Consider the following 23,967-nt stretch of genomic DNA (forward strand, 5'->3'; position numbering starts at 1 on the left):
CTTTTTTCTAAAGTAATACTCCAGGTGATATTCTACATAACGACGTATGTAAATACAGCTTGTATTCATTTACAAGAGAAAACGTTATTGACTATGCGATGACATTAAAAGCACCTTATAACAGTTTAAAAAATTCGTGCTTTTTGCGTGTTTTTAGGAGGTATTAGCGGTTTGTGAGCAAGCGTTGCACGAGAATCATAATTTTTCCAAAGTTATAAAATGGCTTAATCAACTGGTCTAGTATTCGAATCGCTTCCTTTACAGTGTATTTCAACAAAGCTTGTATACTTATAAGTAACGGGTATACAAAATAAAATGCAAAACATAAAGCTTGTATACTTATAAGTAACGGATATACAAAATAAAATGCAAAACATAGATCTAACGCTAAACGCTAACTAGCTATGCCAAAAGTGAAAATAGTAAACAAGACTAATCGTGTTCTTGACTTCCCGCACTAGCATCTTAGATTTCATTAGTGCCCCACTTAGATGGCCTTCTTTTTGGCTTGCTCCGCTTGGCTTGGCACAGATTTGCTCTTCCCCATATTACCTATGTGGGTCGCCTTATATTCAATTGGCGGCACTTGTTCAGCCCATACGCATGACACTACACAAATGGAGTTAGAAATTTTCTAGGCGAATGGGCAGAGCGCACCTTTTCATTAAACACTTGAAGTTTTGAGGGGTTGTTAAGAAATCATAAAATGATACAAGCTGGAGTGGGTATTAATGACGAAAGATGGCGGAAGTGGACTCTGAAGAAATTGACTTATGATTACTTAGACTGGCCAAATCCAGCAAAAAAGGTTTCTGGGGTGCTATGTAAACTGTTCAAGGGTATTGACATTTTTAAAGTTGTTCTCTAAGGGTATATTAACTCAACAAAACAGTTCCGATTAAAAATAATCCTGTTAGGCATCGAATTTATTTTAATATGTATACTAATTCATTAATATGTATACTAATATTACTAACAACATTTTAGACTTACTTGCGTCGAGGCATACGAAACGGAATTCTAAGGAACTGGGGGTGTGGTCATTCGTATTTTACATTTCCTTGCTATTTAGAAAATAAAACAAAAACTGTACCAAATCTAATTGGGCCCGTCGTTTGGTCATGGTAATATCACCAAATAAACGCGTGATTATGATGATGATGATGATGACGTCGATGACCTAGCACTTGTGCCGTTGTCCAAACGAAATTTTTTGTTTTTTGATGGAAATATAACGAAAACACTGTAATAACTGTGCTATTTCAAAGGCAGCCAAGATCTCGTTTAAGAATTTGAGTTATTTTAACGGATATTTTTGTTTAAGGGCCCAACCCCATATTTCTCGTTATGATTAAAACGAAATGATTTTTAGTTAGTTAGAAAAGTGAACGATAAATGTGTTCTAATCTCTATATTTTTGATTTGGTACCTTTACATGTATTGCATGTACCTACACAAAAAAAAATTCTCAAATACTTATGTCAACAAGTGTACAAACATTAAATACAAAACACGATCTGAAGGTACCATACGTTTTGTAAAAAGAGACATATTCTTATATATGCACGAGTAAATATCAATGTCCGTTTTTTTCTACGCTAACTAATCTCCCAATTTCTAAAAGTCAAAGTCCCAAAGGTTCTATTCATGTTATTGCAGGTTGAACATACTTCAAAATGTGACAAAATATAGCTTGCTTATTACTGATAATATCCTTCTATCCGAAGAAATTATTTTTTTTTCATTTTATAACCAATCAGAACTAATTTAAAAGAAAGATATAATATTGAATAATTTAAACATAATATATAATAATATATATATATATATATATATATATATATAATATATATAATATATATATATATATATATATATATATATATATAAATAAATAAATAACAAATAATTTTTATAGGTGTGGGCGTGGGATATTTGGGCGGACAGACAAACGGACAGGACCAGATTGGCTCGGCTATGGAATATATAAACTGCCACGCACACATTTATAGCCGTTGAACATTTGTTGGATTTCATCCATTTTATAATTTTTCATAATTTTATTAGTTGTGTAAATTTCCGTTGATTTGCCAAAAAATGTTTTGCCACGTCCACTCTAACGCCATAAAGCCGCCAAACCGATCACCCACACTTTTGAACAATTCTTAAATTTTTTCTCAGTTTGTTCCCCAAAATCTATCGATATCCCAAAAAAATAATTAAATTTCGCGTTCGCACTCACACTCGAACTCGACTATATCATTCTCTCATGTTTTATTATAATATTTTTTTATGATATGCCGAAAAATCTGTGTAAAAACCGCCCAAACCTGTCAGGCCTACTCTTTTGAAAAATGTTGTTTTTTAATTTGCCGATCTATGTAATACACTCATGAATAAACTCGACTTTACCATTTTCTATTTTTCTAAATATTTACTTTTGCAAAAGTATGTAGGCTTTGGCTTGTCTAGCTTTCATTCTAGTGTTTTTTCGGTGTGAAAACTGAAAACTATAATTTAAATTATTGGTCAGATACTGAAAGAAATATTTTATTTCCATAATAAACAAAAATGTAACCGGTGAACGTGTGAAAGTGTTCTCATTTTATTTTTCTGGTCTGGATTATAAATTTCAAGTTCCCACTTCGACGCATTCCAAATGTTTTTTGGTGTACTGAACGTACAGGGGAAAACGAGTTGGCTAAGACATCAGTTTTTCTTGGGTGCGTGAGTGCCGCCGATAAGGTTCATACACCTTATTCTCTGTTCTTTATTTTCCGGTTCTGGTGGGCTGGGCTCGAGTTCACTATACTTGGTACTTGTTTTAATGAGTTCAAAACGAATAAGAGTTAATTACAAGCGTCATGCGTATGCAAATGGCTACTGAAGAAGGGTAAAGCGATGGAAAGTGTGTTTCTGGAGTGTGCGAATAATTGTTTCCTTTGCTAGATGAGGTTTATCTCCATCTGTATTCTACGCTCCCATCGGAATCTAAAATACGAAAAAAAAATCCAGCCATGCAGGGCACTTCCATTTCCATAGCAATATCCGTTTAGTTTAAAAGGAACATTTTTAGTTACTTTTTCGCTTTTTCAAGCATTTTTAACTCGCGTTTGTGTATGGAGTATTTAGTTTTTTGTGTCTTAAAATGGCGACTAGCAATACGGTCAATTAATTATTTATTTTGCGCCCTAATAGCGGGCATGTTTCACCGCTGACTTTTCGCCGTTCGCTATTGCTTTAATTACTCAGCATATTGCATGCAAATCTTTTCGTCGTTGGAAAATTATCAACCCGAATGATTTAAACCCACAGGTGGGTGTGGCAACATGCTATATAGTTCTGTTAGGGGGCCTGTACATTAACATTCTATGTGTATTAGTCGAATAAGCAAACGCCGTGTCTTTGTATCTGTGTATCTACCTACTAGTAGTTACCGTTACGCAGCTGAAAGATGCCAAAGAAAACATGTTTTTATGAAACCAGAATCAGAGGAGAGAAAATGATCACTGAGAAGCGCTGAATGCTACAACTTGAATTTATACCTATTTCAACTATTTTCTCTTGTAAATGACCACAAGAAGAAACTAAAAGAAAATCGATTGAAAACGATTAAAATGATTTGACTGAAATTCAATTTTTTTGTGAATAAAATTTTTTGGGGAATAAAATGTGAAAAAAAACAAGAAAAAATGCTGTAGTCGAGTTCCTCGACTATCAGATACCCGTTACTCAACTGGAAGAGTGAAGGAGAAACTCCGATATTTTTTTGGAATACCGGTAGAAATTGAGAAAACATAATAAAATAAAAACAAATTTAAAATTTCTCCAAAAGTGGGGTTTTGAGCAGTTTGTGGGCGTTATAGTGGGCGTGGAAACATTGGTCCACAAACTTACGCTGCTCTTACGCTTGTACTCGGCTCTTGATCCTTATCAAGAATACATATATGTATATACTTTATATGGTGAGAAAAGCTTCCTTCTGCCTGTTACATACTTTGCAACGAGTCTACTATACCCTCTTACTCTACGAGTAACGGGTATAATTATCAACATATGTATTTATGTACATATACCATATACATATTCCTTCTACATGTTACATACATTTCAACAAATCTAGTATACTCTTTCAATCTACAAAAATGGTTACAATAACAAAGAGATTAAAACAAAAAAAAACAAAAAAAGTTAAAAGGCAAGCAAAGTAACAGTAAAGGTTCAAACAAAGCAGGCATTGTTCGCTACAAATTGTCACACAACGTCACATCTTGTTCCCCTTTCTCAGATCTAACCCCTTTTTTAAAGACCTCTGTAAGAAAAAATTTTCCTAATACGGAAATCAGCAAAATAAAGCAACATCAACATAACAGCGGCAAAAGAGAAAAAGAAATAGCTGAGCACGAACGTAAAGACAGAGAGAGATCAGAGAAAACATTTTTTGATGAAACGTTAATTATGACTATGTTATGAGAACGTTGTCTACGGCTATTTTAATTTTAAATGATTTTAAAAACAGTGTCATTTTTCAGTATGTATGTTACAAGATATATACATCTAATTTGGGCGTTTGACAACAATTGACAACAGTTTCAAATCTATATCTCTTAAAGCAATGTTAATATTTTCAACAAAGAATTATTGAACAAAGTCAAAATTATTGAACCTTTTGCAATCCTTTTGAAGGAAGGGGTAACACAATGTTACTCATGATCAGATTGCTAAATATAGTTAAATTTAGCATAATCGACGGACAAAACTGGAAGTCTTATTTATGAAAAGAAATCAATCGTGATGGATATAAAATTACTGCATTGCAGCTGTTACTACTATTAACGGTGGTAAAAGTGCACTCTACGATCTTAGAGCCATATCAGGTTTCCAAAAAGGCGCCGTAGCTATTTTATGGATATCCCCACATGGGTTAGCCACTCCAGAAACAGAAACCGACATCGCTAGCATTTGCATTTTTCATGCAAGCCACCCAGCCCACCGATTTCTCAGTCCGACTGTAGGACCCATTTCAGTGTAATTCCTATTTATGTTTTTTGCTAAAGTGGCGACCAATACTAAGGTACCACCGACTGAATATCCGGACCACTATATAAAGTGCACTTGGCAAATGCTCGATAAAAACAAGACAAAAAACATATTTATAATTTTTTGGTCCTAAGAATAAAATATGGACTAGGCTAATGGTTAAAATTTATAGAATACGAATACTAAAACTGAAAGAAACTTTTCATGAGTTTTATAACAAGCCAGTATATACTTTTTAATTTCAAACATGTGAGGGAAATTATTTAAAATTTAATTTTGAAATCTTCATTCCTTTAGTGCTAGGGGCGATTTTCCCATTTCCAAAGCCAACGCAAACCGTTTACCAACTCGATTGTAATTGGCTGACCATCCTCAACTACTTAGTAGATTGAATTACTATGTCCTGTCATCAAGGTCTATTTCTTTCTATTTCCATTATGTACTCGTTAGAGTGGGCGTGGCAATAGGTTTTTTTTTTGGCAAATCGATAAAAATTTACAAGACTATTAAAAAGTAAATGAAATTATAAAAAAACATTTTCCTAAAGTGTGGGAGTGGTTTTGGGCGGCGTTTCTGCGTTAGGGAGGGCGTGTCAACATTTGACAATAAACTTGCGCTGCGTCTTTGGAAGCTGCATGCTGAATATTAATTTACTAGCTTCTTTATTTCTTGAGGTCTAAGCGTTCGTTCATACGGGCAGATGGACGGACATGGCCAGATCGACTAGGCTTTTAATTCTGATTAGGAATATACATATATACCTTATATGGGCGGAAACGGTCCCTTCTACCTGGTCCATACCTTTCGACGAATCTAGTATACCCTTTTACTCTACGAGTAACTGGTATAAAAATCAAAGGGAAAGCGAATGCACAATATTAAAGCAAATTTGAATTCGGTTAATCAAAAAACTGCCGTGGTCTGAAGTCTGCAGTCTCAATGTGGAACATCAGCGACCAAAGACAAACAAAGAAGTTTTTTTTACTACCGCTTAAGAAAGAGACAAGAATACAAACCGGTCAAAATTAACCTACTTAAAAGTAGAGGCCAACTTGGATGACTTGACTTTGGCCGACTATTCTGTGCCTTCGAATTTTCGTTTTTTGTTAATTGTTAAAAAAGAACGCATAGCATCGGATGCTGTGGTACACGCCATGTAAAATTAAATCATAAAGAAAACTGAAAAAAGGCGAGTTTACGTTAAAAATCTCAAAAGGCAAAACCTATAGTTGAGTTACTCAGCTAGTGGGTGTGCAAGGGATAAATTGCAATATTATTTTGAAGAATAATAAAATAAAATTGCAGCCTATGCGCGTTAGAGTGCAATTTTCTGAAACAAACTTTCCCTTTCTGCATGTTTAAGGCTAACTTTCTAGCTTTTATAGTTCCCAAGATGTCAACGTGTCAGCGGACAGGGCCAGATTGTCTCTGTTAATCATCTTCAATCAATCGCTTCTTCTTCCTAAATCAAGTATCTCTTTTTACTCCACGAGTAACGGGTTAAAAAGTGGTCCAACCTGAAAACCCATCGCTAACATGTCAATTTATCTGGTCTTTCTTTCAATCACTAAATCGACCCATCCATCGACTATCCAATATATGGCCATTTATATGTATTCGTTAGGAAAAGAAGTTTAAAAGAACGCACATTGTTTTATAAAATTTTTGTGACCCAATAAAAATATACAAATTTTGAAATAAGAAAGGTACACAAGAAAGAAAAGAAATAGATTGTGTTTTTCGGTCAATTTTCTTTGGACTTCATTTTGCGGTTAACCGCAAATTATAAAAAATACCAAGTCGAGGCGATGAAAATGCAACCACAATATTAGACAGTGGAAAACGTTCAGCATAGAAATCTCGTACAGAGGAGACTCCTGTGGTGGGTCCATTGGCTATCATCGTAGCAACGTATGATGTGCAATATAAACAACAGCAATATCTCCGCCGCATCCGAAGGCGACTGCGCAGGGAGCCATGTTAATTAATTATTCCTGGGATCCCTGTCAATTAGAGCACAGACCCACCTTGGTCTAATTTAATTCTCTTCTTTGACTCCTATAACTTCTCTTTTTTCACATTTAAGTGGTTCAATGACAAGCGTCACGAGATCGCAGCATAAAACCAAATTAAATCCATAGGCAGCATTAAATCCTCAGAGGGAACGAACTTGTTCGTCATGTTCACTAAGAAAATTCTGGGGCATAACAAATTCTTTTTATTTTCGTCAAAAAATTACCGTCATTATAAAAATGGATCAGCCCGACTTATATTTTATTTTACCTATGCAATGCCGCAATTCTTTTTAAGCGTGTTATTTGCAGATTAAATTGTATACTGAAAAAAAAAGTATGTAATAGACAGACGACCCTATATATTATATATATATTCTTGGTTAGGTCACTATCGAAGTCGACCCTGTCATGTGCTTTTATCCAAAGACGTTAGAGTATGAAGATGGGATTTTATGAACACTGTTTTCGTGCAGCTTCTAGACCTGGGTCCATCCTCTCTCTGTATTCAAAAGCCAGCGGCTCTTTTCTGCACATACAGCCATGTCCCATGTATATGTGTACACATATGTATATCCTTAAGCATTGTGCACAATGTATTAACTAACACAGGCAAGTGCATTCTATTTTTAGTTTTTTTCTGGTCTCAACTTTGTGCGAGCAGAGTAAACGGAACCAAAAACATAGCAAAACGAAATCATGGCGGCAACGGATCTTAGAGATTATATTGGTCTTTGGTATTTGAAATTTAAAACCTGGTCAAAACAAATGAACAAATTTATATGGTGTATGTCAAAACATACACATTAATTTGCCTCGATCGGGTTTTTGTATAATTATTTTTAATTTTCAAAAGCAAACACAAAAAAAAAAAAATATTTTTGATTCTTATTTTTGTAAATAAATAAATATTTTTTATCGTCACGACAATGTTAAAGCGAAGCTTTACATATGATCCCTAAATAACATGCCATAGTGCATTGGAAAATTCATGTTCCAGCTGTTGCTACCGTGGTCTTTCTGTTGTACTTGCCTAACAAGATTTGTTTGCCATCTTGTTGCTTCTTTTAGTAGCACCATTTGGCCAAGGTCTGTTGACCAACCAGTTGGCCGGCTTTTCGTGTCTCATCTGGCGATAGCAGCAACAGCAAGAACGGCTACACGAAGAGCAACTAGCAACTAGCAACTTCTTGGGACAAAAAAGCCGCTTGCGAAATCAAGTGATTACTGTCTGCCATCACGAGTAATGAAACGTGACTCAAATTGTAGTAAAACACCCAAACCGAAGAAGCCAGAAGATCTGATGTCATTATATCGGCATATGTACATATGTATACATACCGACCCGTCACACACGCAAACATCAAAACAACAAAGAAAAGCAACACTTTAAAAACCCAACACAACAAAGAACCAAGATATCCCCAATGGAAATTTTAATCAGGGACCTCTTATTTTGGTCTCCAGATAGTAAGGTCCGCATGAACTCATCAATGTCGTCACCACGTCAGCGTTTAGATAACGTCGCCGCTGCTCAAAATACACGCTTAATTCAAATTTTAAACAAGAAAGAATGCTATAGTCCCCTATAGTTCCCCGACTATCAGATTACTCAGCTGGTGGAAATTCGAACGCAAAAATTCATAATTTTTTCTGGGTTATCGATACATATTGCGGAACAAATTAAGAAAAAATTAAAAATTATTAAAAAGTGTAGACCTTGCAGTTTTTGTCGGCTTGTGGGTTTTAGAGTGGGCTGGGTAAGTTTTTTGGGCAAATCGATAGAAATTTAAAAGACTAATAAAAATATGAAAAAATATAGAACACGCTTCCACATATGAAAATCTTTGGTTTTCCAGTTCCATACATACAAAACCTTTTGTAAAAATAAAAGTACCCAAAAAATGTTAACTGAATGTGTACGAAAACAATTTGAATTATTTGAGTATTTGAATCTCTTCATATTCTTTAATATTTAAAGTAGCCATTTTTGTGGTGTAATTAAACTTATTTTAATACATAAAACTTTTACGCGGATTTAATGGCCACATTTAAAGATGGCTACTTTTAATGTGGCCATTAAATCCACGAAAAGTTTTATGTATTAAAATCAGTTTAATTACTCCACAAAGAATATGAAAGATGGCTACTTTAAATGTGGCCATTAAATCTGTGAAATTTTCATATATGAGGTGGCCAAAAAAGAGACCATCTTTGGGACAAATTTGCATTGCGGAAGGTGCAAAGGCCAAAAGAAGAATTACCTATACCGCAATCTATGCTGACTGAATAAAATTTACATTTTTTTCTTTCCTTCGACTTTGTGGAAAATTTGGTTAATACTTGGGTTTGGATGAAACTTGTATTTTAGTTACAGCAAGTGTTGTATTCAATGGGTTTTGTCTTTGGTCATATGGTAACGTGTATTGCAGTTGCCTGATTTTATTAAGGAACAAGCATATATACATTCTTTTCTCTATTTTCTTTAATAAAATTTACCTCATTTAATTTTAGCTATGGAATTGTATACCATTTATTTTGACTCACTTATCAAATTATTATTTATATTTTCTATTCTGCTTACTATGACTTTCTTTTTGTTCTTTCAGTAGAAAACGTTAAACACAATAATAATTGAAAAAGAAATCAGGTAAGGAAGTAAACATTTCATTGACTCTTAGTTTTCGTTTCGCTTGAAGGCGCTTTGTCTTAATATTTTTGTGAGTGTTTTATGACAACCAGTTTTTTGAGAGATCAATTGAAAAGTCCGAAAGAAAAACGATGTCGGAATTGTTAGTGGCGGAGGCAATGCCAAGCTGCAACACACCTTTTGCTGCGGACAACGTACCCTCACTTTTCCGCACCAAAGATCTCGCTTTCACCAAATTTATTTTATTTAACTTATTGGATTCTTAGCATGTCGCTCACGCGTTCACGAATCAAAGCAAACCATGCTTTTCGATATTTATATAGCTAACTGAAAAGGTTTACTGCGATTTCTTTTTAGTATTTATACATACTTGATACTCTGACTTATAGGGTATACTGTTCTCGTTAAAATGTATGTGATTAGTGGATAAAAACGATTTCAACTTCATAAAGTATGCAAATTCTGGATCAGCATTATTATACCTGTCAATTTTACTATGATTACCCGAGTAACGGATTTTTAACAACCAAGCATTTGGACTATTTGTATTTATATTAATTCATTATATTTCTATAATGTTTTATGATTAGCCAAGTAATGGATTTTACACACTTAGGGTTTCGACTGTTTGTATTTATATTAAATAACTATATTTACATATATTTGGTTTAATGCAGCCACATCTGACCTTCATATACGTATATCTGCATATAAACAGATTTTTGGGAAAGTCTTATGCAAACAGTTTTAAAATTTTAAGTCTGAGAGACTAGTTTTCGTAGAAACGGACGGACTGCAAACAGACATGGCTATATCGACTCTGCTGGTAATACTAAGAAGGCATATATAGGGGTGCTAGATAAGCAAAGTAATGTTATCTAAATTTTCTGCTGAGCATAAACATTTTAGTTTAAAATACCTCCGATGTTAAAAAACAAACCATTCCCTCTATATTAATGAAAAGCCTTACACATCAAAAAATATTTCTTTCTTACCTGTACCATATCCGTCTTTCGTAAAGTAAAACGCTAGTATACCCTTTCGTTAAATAAGTATTTGTAAGCGTTTTCGACTATATAAAGAATATATATTCTTGACAGGGGTCACTAGCCGCGGGTCTATTGCTAATAGACGATAAGCCCGATTTTAGCGTTCTCTCTTATTTACAAACTAAGAAAGAAGAAATTGGTTGTACTTTACAGCTCTTAAAGATCGCGGTCGTATGTCGGCTTCCTGCGATTTCACCACATCCAACCATCCCCCCGTTCTGCACCTCCTCTGGTCATGTCCAACGCCAAATCGAATTTCAAATCCAAATAGCCTGAGTGGCATGTGAATGAGGTTGTTTCTCGGTTGAAAATTTTGTACTCAGGGGTCTCTCTAGGCCAGATTGTCTTAGGTCGTGCAAACAGCGGTGCGCATAATAAATGAAAAAGAAAAATTTTCCAGCTACAAATGTGGTGGAAAATTTTAACAAGGCACGTACATAGTTGGGAGGTGAACTGGGGTAAGACAGTCGACATTACTTTTTGTTAGGTCGCTGGAAAACATGAAAATTTAATGATTATTTTACACATATAAAACATTATAACGAAAAGTGTTTAGGTACTGAGTGACATGATCCTATCGTTTTTTAGCCGAATGCTAACTATATACGCTTAAAAATAAACCTTTTGTGAAATGGAAATTTTCCAAGCTTCTTTTGCATCAATGCAGGTGAACAAATGTCCAAGATCGGCGGACAGAAGTAAGCCAAATTGAATATCCGCCTAACCCAACTCCAATGCCCAAACGACACAATGTTCTTCCAAAACTGAATCCGCCCCTAGTGAAATGTTGATATTTACGATAAATTTGTGTGTGTGTGTCCATGTGCATTATTTGATCGAAACTTGTCGATGGTTTAAAAAAAAAACGAATTCACATTGATTAACTTGTCATTGGTAAACTTTAAATATGTTTTTAAGCATAGTGGTTGGTGCTGCATCCGGAAAGAAATATACTTTATATCTATATAAACAGGCCGCAACCCTGTTACTCCATTGCTCATACAAATAACAAGTAATTAGGTCAACTAACGGGTCGCATTCGTATGCGGTTATAGCCTACTTAAACAAATAGCTCTGCCCGTCCGACCTACTTAGCATGCTGAATTCTTTTAGGCGTCATGTTTTTGTTTGACTTGTTTATTTACCTGCTGCTTCCTCGAATTAATCTTATTTTCACCTGCAACGCAAAAATTTGCATTTAACCTCACGATAGCGTTTCTTTTCGACGGTATCTTTCCAATAATAGTCCATAATTAATGGTAATTTGGCCTAATCGCTATTAACAATTAACAGCGGGTCAAAAGTAACAGTTGCCGTAGTTTTTCTCCGTTAGTCCGCAATAAAGGTTAGCTTTAATGAACAGTATGATTATTATTAATAACTTTACACTGATTGAAATTAAACAATCTAGCCAATTCTATACAATTTGAACTTATAATATTTTTAAATCAGTACCGACATTGGCATTTAATTAATTTTATATCCTCTTTGTCTTGCTGTACAAGTTCCCCGACTATCAGGTACCCGTTACTCAGCTAGTGGAAGTGCGAACCAGAATATCGGTAGAAAAAATATATCAAAAGTCTGGGCGAGGCAGATTCTGGCGGTTTGTGGTCGTGCTAAAATTTGCTTTGGAAAATCTATTGAAATTAACTTGTGATTCCGGTTTTGTCTACCGCCAGGTTTACATCCAAATATGTTATCCATATGCTGATGTGTTTGCACATGTTGACCTGAGGTAATGAGCACGAGTCAAAAATAAATGGCTAAATGCAGCATACTAGAAAACTAAACAGGGAACGTAGAACAACGATGTTTAACCAATAACCCAACCAATCTGTTGGGAAACTTCGGTTATGACGTCTATATTATTTGAATTTCTCTCTCTATTCATAGGGCATTCCAGGTTAAATTTTCTTGTACATGCCCACATCTTAGGTCCCACAATTGCAATTACTTGTAAAATTTAAAACACGCGCTTGGATTTTGCTGTTTTCTACTCCTTTCTCCTGTGTCATCATCATTTTTTCTCTAGCGTAGTTGTTCCTCATAATTGCCATAAATCATGCAACGTTCTTAAACCAGCCACTAGAAACCTGATTTTAAAGCTGCAGATGAGGTTGAAGTCTTCGGCTTTCGGTCTTCCAAGAGAGTGCTACTTGGGCTTCTTCGGATCAGACACATTCCAAGGCCTCAAATGCGCCTCTAATGACTCCTGCTCTTTGTTGCCAACCTCAATTCTCTACTTCTCCTTATTCTCATCTTTGGTTTCTGACTCTCAGCCTCTTTCTACAAACCTATCTTCCCATATCCGTCTTTCAAGCCAACTTGAATTCATTCCCATTCTCTTTGGCTAATAGCTTTTGTTGCTTAACTTCCGCGAAAGACCCGAGACCAAAATGCCCTCTATCCCATCCTGATTCCAAGAATAAAAAGTCTCCTTTGCCCACTTGCTACACTGTTCGAAAAATTTCCCATTTTGTTTTTTTTGTAGTTTCTGGGAAAAAGCGATTGATGTCAAAATGACTGAGAGCAGAGACGGAGTATATGTGCTCCTATTCTCTTGGAGTGGTATAACTAAAACAGAACAACAGAAAATCTATATGTATATACCGTGGCGAAGTAATGTTTAGGATCTTTGGATTTCTTTTTTTATTCTGCATGTTGCACATCGGCTGACTACAAGGTTTTGAACCGAGTGCCATCCATGGCTTCCCCGAGTTTTCTAAATTGCATATCTTGTTGCCTTTATCGCCGATTGAGCAGCACTTTTAAATAACTCTTCACATGTTGTTATGTGTGCGCTGCATCAACCTTGAGGCAGGTTCTCCAGAAGGGGATATCGTTTCTGCTGACTTGTTATGCAATAAATATCCGGTTCTAACCGAAAGAAATGACAACAAGGGGCAACCACCAAACGAAGAGAAAAGCAGCTGCAACTATTTTGCCGTACCTAAAGAACAATGCGAAAATTCGCCATCGCCTTTGTCTTATTGCTATTATTACGCTCTTTGTTTGCCCCTTTCTCAGCAATGAGGCAGTAATTTTAAGCTTTACAATTCCACTTTAACAACAAATTGAAAATAGTATTTTTTCTAATTTTTAACAATTAAAAGACATCAAGTGAAATTAAAAACTAGTAAAGCCAGCACGTTTGACTAAATAAGAGTAAGAATGAGAATGCCCTGAGAAATAGGGAAACTCTTGGGTAAATTCAGCTGGCCACGGAAAAGATGGGCTACATTTCCATTGTTCGATAGTAATTATGACCGCTTCGCACTTCTATTAAAAAAATCGTCATATATACATAAATATAAACATACAGATAGACATAATACATAAAAAAGGTAAGTTGCGGCACGCATAGTTCATGCCAGGTGCTTCAACTTTGGTTGGTTGCACATTTGCAGACGGCATCTATAAGACAGCAGGTGATTGAAAATTACATAATTGCATAATAAAGCGAGAGAGGTGCCACCATAACGTAAAGAAATCGAGAAAGAAAAAAAAGTATACAATGGGTAGAAGGAAGCATTTCAGTTCATATATAGAGTCTGCCCACGTCCGTTAGTCTGTACGTCGGTTTGTCAGTATGAAGGTCCTGACCTCAGGAACTTCACAAGCAAGAAAGTTAAGTTTAAATATGCAAATTCTAGCCTCACCTCTTTGCAAATCTGTTTCAAAAAGTGGACACTCTTATCACACGCCTTAAACTGTCACGCTCACACTTTTGATACTTTTTTGGTCTGCTTTTATTATTTAATTGTCTTGTAAGTTTTTATCGAAATGTCCATAATATAATAATTTGACACGCCAAAACTGTTACGCCAACACTTTTGAAAAATGTTTTAATTTATTTTATTTTATCATATGCCTTAAAAATTTAAAATGATATGCAAACTTTGGCTTTGCCAAATCAAACGCTTACAAACCGTGGCCTTTTCACCTTAGTATAATTGGTTATAGTCAGCCGTCCCTGTGGCTGTTATTTTAGATGCTCCTGTCTTAAAAGAATTGGCAATCTCTTATTGCATATTTGGCTAAGCTACTTTTACTGACCAATGTTCATTTGAGGTATTGTTTTTGCATAAACTCTAAAATAATCAGCGAACGTGTCCAATCTTTTTCCATTATTATTATGTGTAACTGCCCATGCATGCGTTGTTCTCCGATTTTCCCTTGTGTTGCAATTAGGGGTCTTAACCAAGAATAAGAATGGACAGATTAAGATGGTAAAAGTCGGCGCGCCTAATAATAACCCTGCAAAGATTACTCTACGAGAGACCTCTCTTCCCCTTCATATACGATTCGATTCAATTCCATCTCATTGCCGTTCCTCTCGTTTTTCTCCTCCTTTCGCGATCTCTGTCGTAACTGCAAATTTTCTTGATTACTGGGTAGTCAAGTACGCGCCACTGGTCGCAAGAATAAACCGGAGAACAGCAGAGAAGTCGAGATGGGCCAAGCACCATCTGATGAGAAACATTCCTACAGTCCATCGATCTCCAGTATCCTATCATATAATTATAATTCGTAGTAAGTTGTGACTTTTCTAAACTTTGAAAACTCTATACCTACAGTAAGCAAACCTAAGAAATATTTAGACACTCAAAATTATTTGTCATCTATTACTGGACTTAATCTATATTGTGTATTGAGATGTGGTATCTACACGACAAATTTCTTTAGGCAGAAGGGATAATTTTTTGTTGTGGTTGTGCTTAGATCCTACGAAAAGGAAATACCCGTTACTCGTTCTTACCATTATTTATATGCTTATGTATGTATGTAAACGGGTATACTAGATTCGTTAAAAACTATGTTACAGGCAAAAATAATAAATAATCTGGCCCTGTCCAACCATCTGTCCCTCTGTCTGTACGTCCGTATGAACGTGGAAATCTATACTATAAGAGCTAGAAGGTTGAGATGAAGCATGCACATTCTAGATACATAGACGAAGCGCACGATTGTTGACTCATGTTGCCACGCCCACTATAACGCCCATAACCGAAAATGTTTTGATATTTTTTAATGTTAATAAATTTCTATCAATCTGCCAAAAAAACGTTTCGCCACGCGCTAAAACCACTTTCACCTACAAAACGGCCACGCCCACACTTTTAAACAATTTTTAAAGTTTTTCTCATTTTATTCTTTATCCCAGAAAAATAATGAAATTTCGCGTTTGCATTCCCACTGGCTCAGTAACGGGTATCTGATAGTCGGGGAACTCGCCTATAGCATTCCCTCTTGTTTTTTTTTACAATCACCCATTGACCCAACCATGCCCAACGTCCATCCGTCTGTTGGTGAGCGATCCAATTTGTTTGCTCACCCTTGCCTTACTAAATTTAATGCCACAAAAAAGGCCATCGACATGGCATAGAATTTTAATCGTTTTGTTGCGAATTGGAAGAGCGATTTATATGTGTACAATATCATTTGCTCCCATACAACCGAAAAGGTTCTAATTTTAAAATTGATTAGCTAAGTAACGGGTATTTAATAGTCATAGCACTCGACTATATAGATTTCTTTTTCATTTTTTAAGAAAGCAACCGCTTATGTTGCTGCTGCTGCAGAAATCTACTCGTGTTGCAGCTGGGGCAACGAGTAGCTGCTAGCAGTGCTGCTGGCTGCAGAGGCTGTTATTGCTCTTGCTTCAGTTGCTCTGGTGGCTGTCGCAGTCGTGCTGTCGTGGCTTCTAGGGGGATCTTATGTTGCAGCTTCAGCGGGCATTCCTCGCTGTTATTGCCACCTATTTCGTACAACTTGCAAAAACTTTCTTGTCCCTGGTTAACGTTGTTGCACTCAGCTGCTATGACTGCTGATGTTGTTGTCGATGTTGCTGCAATCGGACCGGCCGACATCAGGCAACATCTGGCACCGGCCAATAAGAATTGGGTGCTCATACATCGTTTCCCATTCCAAATTCTCTATGCACAAGAAGAAATATTGTAGTTGTTATGTTTTTCGTTTTAATAATGTATTTATAATGTAACACAAAAAATTATATCTTATATTGAAAACCTTGGCTTGATCCCAATTTAAATTCCTGAAAAAAAATCGGTTTTCCTCTTGGCCATTTTCCATTATAGTGTACTAGGTGCCGAGCTTACAGCTTAGGGATTTTGTTAATAAAATTTGTATTGTTTATATACCTGCCTAGATGCTAATGCCTCGAACAACAAATGCGGTTGTCATTAGCATTAGCCAGACCGCCAATTGAATATTAGCTTAATAGGTTAACAAATTTTTAAACCATTAAATGAATAACGCAGCGTGAAAACCAAATTATTTCTTTCGTAATTTATCTTAAACGATCAAATATTATAATATGTGCTTACGTGTAAAGAATTAATATATGACATCTATCTTCGCTCCTAAACTGAAGACCACCGACTTATCCATATCCATCTCCTGAACCGCAGTAGGTATCATCCGAACCTAATTGGTTGGGATTTCTGATGAGGAAGATGAACTATTTGCCCACAAAAAGCAATTTGCTGCTGCCTGCAACAACGGAAACCACAAGAATGCTAAAAAGTTGTTTTGCCGGAGACTTGAATTGGAGTTGCTGTTGGTAGTCCAAATGATAGAATTTGCGAAATAGAGTCTGCCGTTTGGAGCTCCAACCGCAACTCGTCAATAAGATGAATCTCTTCTCCCCCCGTACAGCTCATTTAAGTCTCTAGAAGGTTAGAGTTTCATGTAGTCGGGGGAAGATGTCTGGTGCAATTACTTGAACCAAAGTACTGTTTTAGCTGTGCATAAAAAAAGGGAAAAGAGTTATTGAGGCTTACATTTTTTTGGTTCGGTGGTTCAGTGGTTTGGCGCTTAGTTAAGCGTGTAATGGGTCAGTCTGAGGGCGGAAGTAGTAGTCACTGCACTACGTTAAACAAAAGGTACTAACTACAGTTTCCCTCCATTAAGTATAATCCCTTTTTTTGTTCCATGGATTCACCATATAAGTGAAGGCTATCAGCACTCTAAGAGATGTGGAACGAAAGAGTCGGGGCGTGTGCCCAGAAATGCGAAAAAATGAAGTATTACCAATTACTTAACATACGGGAATAAAACATGTATGGGAACAAGTGAACTTAGTTCTATGACACATTTTATAAAAAATCTTACCTTTCAATATAAAATATTCCCCATTTTTATATCCGTTACTCGTAGAGTAAAAGGAAATACTAGATTCGTTGAAAAGTATGTAACAGGCAGAAGGAAGCGGATCTAACGATATAAAGTATATATGTATACTCTTGACCAGGTTCGATAGGCGGTCGAACTGTCCGTGTCCGTCTGTATGAACGTCGAGATCTCTGGAAATATAAAAGCTAGAGGGTTGAGATCAAGCATACAGATTCTAGAGACATAGACGCAAGTTTGTTGACCCATGCTGCTACGCCCAATCTAGCGCCCACAAACCGCCAAAACAGTCACGCTCACACTTTTGAAAAATGTTTTGATATTTACATTCTTATTGGTCTTTTTAATTTCTATTGATTGGACAAACAACTTTTTTCCACGGCCACTCTAACGTGAAACTCGACTATAGCATTCTCTCTTGTTTTTAGATCCTTTTAAGACCTAAGTTTTTCGTTTTACAGATCGCAATGCAGTCAACCCAAAGTAAGAGTGATCGATCTTCGATGCACAGGGGCCCTCTACTTCTCTGCGCCGTGATGGTCGTCCTGGTGACTTTGCCTGAACAGATAAATGCTCGTATGGCATTTGAAAAGCTAACGGACTTTGATTTTCCGGGCAACACGTATTACAGCGTGAAAAACCTTTCACTGTATGAGTGTCAAGGATGGTGTCGCGAGGAGGCAGATTGCCAAGCGGCGGCCTTTAGTTTTGTGGTTAACCCTCTGTCGCCTTCGCAAGAGACCCACTGTCAATTGCAGAACGACTCCTCCGCAGCCAATCCTTCGGCAGCTCCGCAAAGAAGCGCAAACATGTACTACATGATAAAATTGCAGCTGCGCAGCGAGAATGTGTGCCACCGACCGTGGAGTTTCGAGAGGGTTCCAAACAAGGTGATCCGCGGCCTGGACAATGCACTAATATACACCAGTACAAAAGAGGCCTGCTTATCAGCTTGCCTCAACGAAAGACGATTCGTATGCCGATCTGTGGAGTATGATTATAACAACATGAAGTGTGTGCTCAGTGATTCGGATAGACGCAGCTCTGGACAGTTTGTTCAACTAGTGGATGCTCAGGGTACGGATTACTTTGAGAATTTGTGTTTAAAGCCGGCTCAGGCCTGTAAGAATAACCGTTCGTTTGGCAATTCCCAAAAAATGGGGGTCTCCGAAGAGAAGGTTGCCCAATACGTTGGTCTGCACTACTATACTGACAAGGAACTCCAAGTGACCTCAGAATCCGCCTGCCGTTTGGCATGTGAAATTGAATCTGAGTTCCTGTGCCGCTCCTTCCTGTACCTGGGTCAACCCCAAGGATCCCAGTACAACTGTAGGCTATATCATTTGGATCATAAGACCCTGCCCGATGGTCCATCCACCTATTTGAACCATGAGCGCCCACTGATCGATCATGGAGAGCCCATTGGTCAGTACTTTGAAAACCAGTGCGAGAAGGCCGCCGGTTTGGGAGCTGGATCACCACCGGGAACTCTGGATAAAATCGATACTCTACCCGTTAGCCTAGACACCATTGAAGATCCCAACCTGACCAACTTAACCCGCAATGACGTTAACTGTGACAAGACGGGAACTTGCTATGATGGTTAGCTTTTTTAAATATATATTGAGACATCTTTAGCTGATAGTATATTTTCCTCCCTAAGTTTCTGTTCACTGCAAGGACACTAGAATTGCCGTACAGGTCCGCACCAACAAGCCGTTCAATGGACGCATTTATGCTTTGGGACGCTCTGAGACCTGCAACATCGATGTTATTAACTCTGACGCTTTTCGGTTGGATTTGACCATGGCTGGACAGGATTGTAACACGCAGAGTGTGGTAAATGAGCTAATAATAATATGAACGATTTACGATTCAACCGACATTTCCGCTTTATCCAGACCGGTGTCTACTCCAACACAGTGGTTTTGCAGCATCACAGCGTGGTAATGACCAAGGCCGACAAGATCTATAAGGTTAAGTGCACTTACGATATGAGCTCAAAGAATATCACCTTCGGTATGATGCCGATCCGTGACCCGGAGATGATCCATATAAATTCGTCACCGGAAGCTCCACCACCAAGGATCCGCATCCTGGACACACGACAGCGTGAGGTGGAGACTGTGCGTATTGGAGATCGTCTTAATTTCCGCATCGAGATTCCTGAAGACAGTAAGTGTTGATTAATGTGGCAATCCCTCGCCCGCATTTTTAATTAATATCTATAACGTATAGCTCCCTATGGCATTTTTGCTCGATCTTGTGTGGCAATGGCTAAGGATGCCCGCACCAGCTTTAAGATCATCGACGATGACGGCTGCCCCACTGATCCCACCATCTTCCCCGGCTTCACCGCCGACGGCAATGCTTTGCAATCTACATACGAGGCGTTCCGATTCACGGAGAGCTACGGCGTGATCTTCCAATGCAATGTCAAGTACTGCTTGGGTCCATGTGAGCCGGCTGTGTGCGAATGGAACATGGATTCATTCGAATCTTTGGGGAGACGGCGTCGTCGCTCTATCGAGAGGTATGTGGGCACTTAGGAATTATTTGCTAAATTTTATATGAACCAAAATTTATGCAACTTCACAATAAAAATTTTCTTTTTTTGCAGCAACGATACCAAGAGCGAGGACGATATGAACATCTCGCAGGAGATCCTCGTTTTAGACTTCGGCGATGAAAAGCGCGAATTTTTTAAGGCAGATCCCAGCACAGACTTCGCCAAAGGTGAGTGTGAAAAGACGAAATCGTTTTATCAGCGCCTTATGTACTTCATATTACATCTAGACAAAACTGTTACCATCATTGAGCCATGCCCCACGAAGACATCGGTCCTAGCTCTCGCGGTCACCTGCGCGTTGATGATCCTACTCTACATTTCAACTTTATTCTGCTACTACATGAAAAAGTGGATGCAGCCCCACAAGATCGTAGCATAAGTTGAAGGATCAAGAAAAAGTAGGAAAAAAAAGAAAGAAAACAAAAAGAAAGTACACAACACGATTGTCACCACATACGCTCCCTCCGTTCTCTCCGACACACACACACACACACACACATATTTCAATGTCTTTGGCGCACACGCAAATTACTGACAAACGTATAATTTTTGTTTTTTTTTTTTCGATATTCATATAAATTATTAAATTAAAATACAATTTATTTTTTAATATTTATTTAGACTTAAAGCATAAAATATAAAATTCTTAGAGAGCAAAGAAAAGAAAAAAAGTCGTAGTAGAGACACAATCGCTGAGGAGCACACTTTCGTTGCGAATTAGTAAAAGGAAAAATGAAAACAAGAAGGAATAAGCTGCGAGCCCGTACTTTCTATAAAGTTGCGAAAGGGTAAAACAAAAACGGTCCTTGGCAAGTGAGACAGATAGAAAAATGGATCATGATCCCTTTTGTAACTTCTATAGAGACTGCAGCCGCACACACTCGCACTTAAACACACTCACTTATACACTCACCCAAATCCACAATTATTTACGTACTCACACGAGACCACATTTATTTAATTTTAAACTGAAAGCAGTGAACATTAAACAAAAGCAAAAAAGCGCAACTAATTTTAACTGATGAGAACCAGAGATAAGAAAAATTTCATCGATGACATTAGAAATTGTGCTTAATTGTATTGCATTTATTTAATTTAAATTATTTATGATAATAAAGAAAAAAAAACCATATTTAAACAAATTTCGTGATGCTATTTCAAATTTTGAGTACAACACTTCATTTTTATAAAGCGCTGCTACGAAAATATCTGTTCTGCTGGTGTTAAACTTGAAATTTTTTTTTACGATATTTACGATCGCACAACATCAGTAAAATTGATAGATATTTAAGCTTTACAGACTTCAGACACCAGTTAATCAGAAATAAATACCTTCTGAAAACTCGAAGTTCTTTTGTGCAGCGTTTTGAAACTCGGAACTGAAAATAATTGTGTACTTTTGGGCGCTGCCATGCTTTCAGCTCTCACAGTTTACTGTTCCCCATAAAACTGAGAATTGTTTAAGATAGATCGATAAGATAGATAGATAAGATGGATAGATTTCGGTTCAAATTACCAGCCGCACAGGAGTTCCAGAAAGAGACCTACGATCAGTTGGTAGTTGGCTTAGCATTTTGTAAGGAAATTTTGATGGCAATAAAAATAGTTGTCCAACAATGGAATGTCATACACTCAATTTTTGTATCCATTTTCCAGACCTAAAGCGTCGCCGCAAAAATCTGTAAAATTGCTGCCAACTTTATTTCGCTTCCTTTTAGCCAACCCCCACCGCAACTCCTCCGCCACAGAAGGTTGGGACCCAGAAGGGAGCTACTTAAGATTATTGCTTTGTTGTTTGTCTTGCAAATTAGGCAAATTAAGTGAGGATTAATTAATTTTATCCTGACTTAAATTTGATTTCACAAAACGGTTTTTCACCTGAAGATTAAAGCGATGACAGAGCGTGTCTGTGGTAACACTAAATACACGTGAGCCATCTTTGCTTTTCTAGGAGAGCAAGTGAGAGGAGAAGGAGGAAGAAAAGAGAGTGGGAAGAAGAGAAGAGAATGAAAACTTCAGTTCGCCGATTTTTTTTATTGGGAACAGACGCGCTTTGCTGGGCCGGAAAAGTTATCCTCGTTATGTGCGTCAACCACAAAGTTGTGGAATAATAAGAAAATATGGTAGGGTAGGTGCATATTAAAAGTGTTTTAGTTTAGTCTAAAGCCGCCTAATTGTGAAATAAAGCGTGCATTAAAACGGGATAAAATCCCGTTAGTTTTCCATGTGCTCGAAGAGGAAGAAGATGCATTGCGTTGCCTTTTGTGTTTTTGTTCTTTTTTTTCTAGTGGTAAGAAAGTGCGTAATAAATGAAATAGAGAGAGAGAAGTGTGTTTTTTTTTAGGTGATCTGTTTACAGATAGTGAAATAAACCGTGCGCTAAAACGTGACCAAGGCCGGTTGGTTTTGCATGCCCTTGCGTCAGTGAAAAGGAAGAAGAAGCATTTCGTTGCTTTTTGTGTTTTTTGTTCCTTTTCTTTTAGTGATGAGAAAGTGATAGAAGAGAAAGAAAAGTGCTCTGTGTGCATTGGTCATTCGTATTTAGGGGCATTTTTGGCATAATTGGTGAGTATTTTTTTACAGTGATTGTTTGTAGTAATAGTTCACTCAACATATAACATAACTATCCTGAAAACTGGCTTCGCCACCGGCCATAAGCGCCAGCCAATATGGCTTATTTATTTTCAGTCGTGGCGGAGCTTTAATGAGAAAACGGGGCTTATACGCGGCCCAGCACACCGATAAGTCCTGTCGTCTGCTTATTCTTTTTATGCCCGCTATCCAAATTTAAATTAAAGTACTCCTTAACGAAAATGCGAATATGTTTAATTACTTTCTTTTACTGTTTACTTATTTACTTTTGGCAATCATAAAAACACATATAGGGAGAGTTATTTTTGCCTAGAAAGAATCTGTACTTTCTCAATAGCATTAAAAATAACTGTCCAAGAGCGAAATGGCATACCTCGTTGAATTCGTAACAAAATTCCCCATCGACCTGTATTCAGAAATGGAAATTCAATTTTTTTGCCATTTTTCGCAAATTTTTATGATGGTAACCCTTATCGAAAAATGTGAAAATGTGTTAAAATTTTTATTTTTGATGATAATAAAAATAGTGATACGGATAGTTCGCTATGTTTATTGGCAGTACAAAACAGTCTTCATTTAAACGGTTATATCTTTTTTGGTCAGGTTATAGAGAAAACCCCGTTTGTAAATATCCGATTTTTGGCCATTTTTATTTTGTTTATTTCGGTAAAAAAGACTGTATTTTCTCAATAGCATTAAAAATAACTGTCCAAGAGCGAAATGGCATACCTCGTTGAATTCGTAACAAAATTCCCTATCGACCTGTATTCAGAAATGAAAATTCAGATTTTTTGCCATTTTTCGCAAATTTTAATGATGGTACCCCTTATCAAGAATGCGAAAACGTGTTAAAATTTTTATTTTTGATGATAATAAAAATAGTGACACGGATAGTTAGCT

General features: G+C 36.9%; 1 protein-coding gene across 6 annotated transcripts in view, besides 12 other annotated features; it reads left to right on the forward strand.

The window, feature by feature from the left end:
* Positions 1–22,756, forward strand: part of tyn (trynity) — a 60,346-nt gene extending 37,590 nt beyond the window's left edge. For 4 of the 6 annotated variants that reach the window (NM_001382036.1, NM_001297801.1, NM_001297799.1 and 1 more), the window contains 6 exons: positions 18,368–19,508; positions 19,570–19,745; positions 19,808–20,081; positions 20,145–20,439; positions 20,527–20,642; positions 20,703–21,554. In NM_001382036.1, the coding sequence (NP_001368965.1) occupies positions 18,374–19,508; positions 19,570–19,745; positions 19,808–20,081; positions 20,145–20,439; positions 20,527–20,642; positions 20,703–20,854 (2,148 nt within the window). In that variant the 5' untranslated portion in view covers positions 18,368–18,373 and the 3' untranslated portion in view covers positions 20,855–21,554. Of the gene's footprint in view, positions 1–9,661; positions 9,703–18,367; positions 19,509–19,569; positions 19,746–19,807; positions 20,082–20,144; positions 20,440–20,526; positions 20,643–20,702 lie in introns of all 6 variants that reach the window. The other 2 variants (NM_001297798.1, NM_001031861.2) reach the window with 2 other exon arrangements.
* Positions 2,171–2,269: a mobile genetic element.
* Positions 2,318–2,366: a mobile genetic element.
* Positions 3,685–4,046: a mobile genetic element.
* Positions 5,611–5,859: a mobile genetic element.
* Positions 6,388–6,489: a mobile genetic element.
* Positions 7,648–7,717: a mobile genetic element.
* Positions 8,608–8,869: a mobile genetic element.
* Positions 12,246–12,327: a mobile genetic element.
* Positions 14,566–14,598: a mobile genetic element.
* Positions 15,601–16,006: a mobile genetic element.
* Positions 16,237–16,281: a mobile genetic element.
* Positions 17,915–18,326: a mobile genetic element.
* Positions 22,757–23,967: the final 1,211 nt, after the last annotated feature.

The sequence above is a fragment of the Drosophila melanogaster genome, chromosome X (genome assembly GCF_000001215.4).
Source record: "Drosophila melanogaster chromosome X".
NCBI classification, from domain to species: Eukaryota; Metazoa; Arthropoda; class Insecta; order Diptera; family Drosophilidae; genus Drosophila; species Drosophila melanogaster.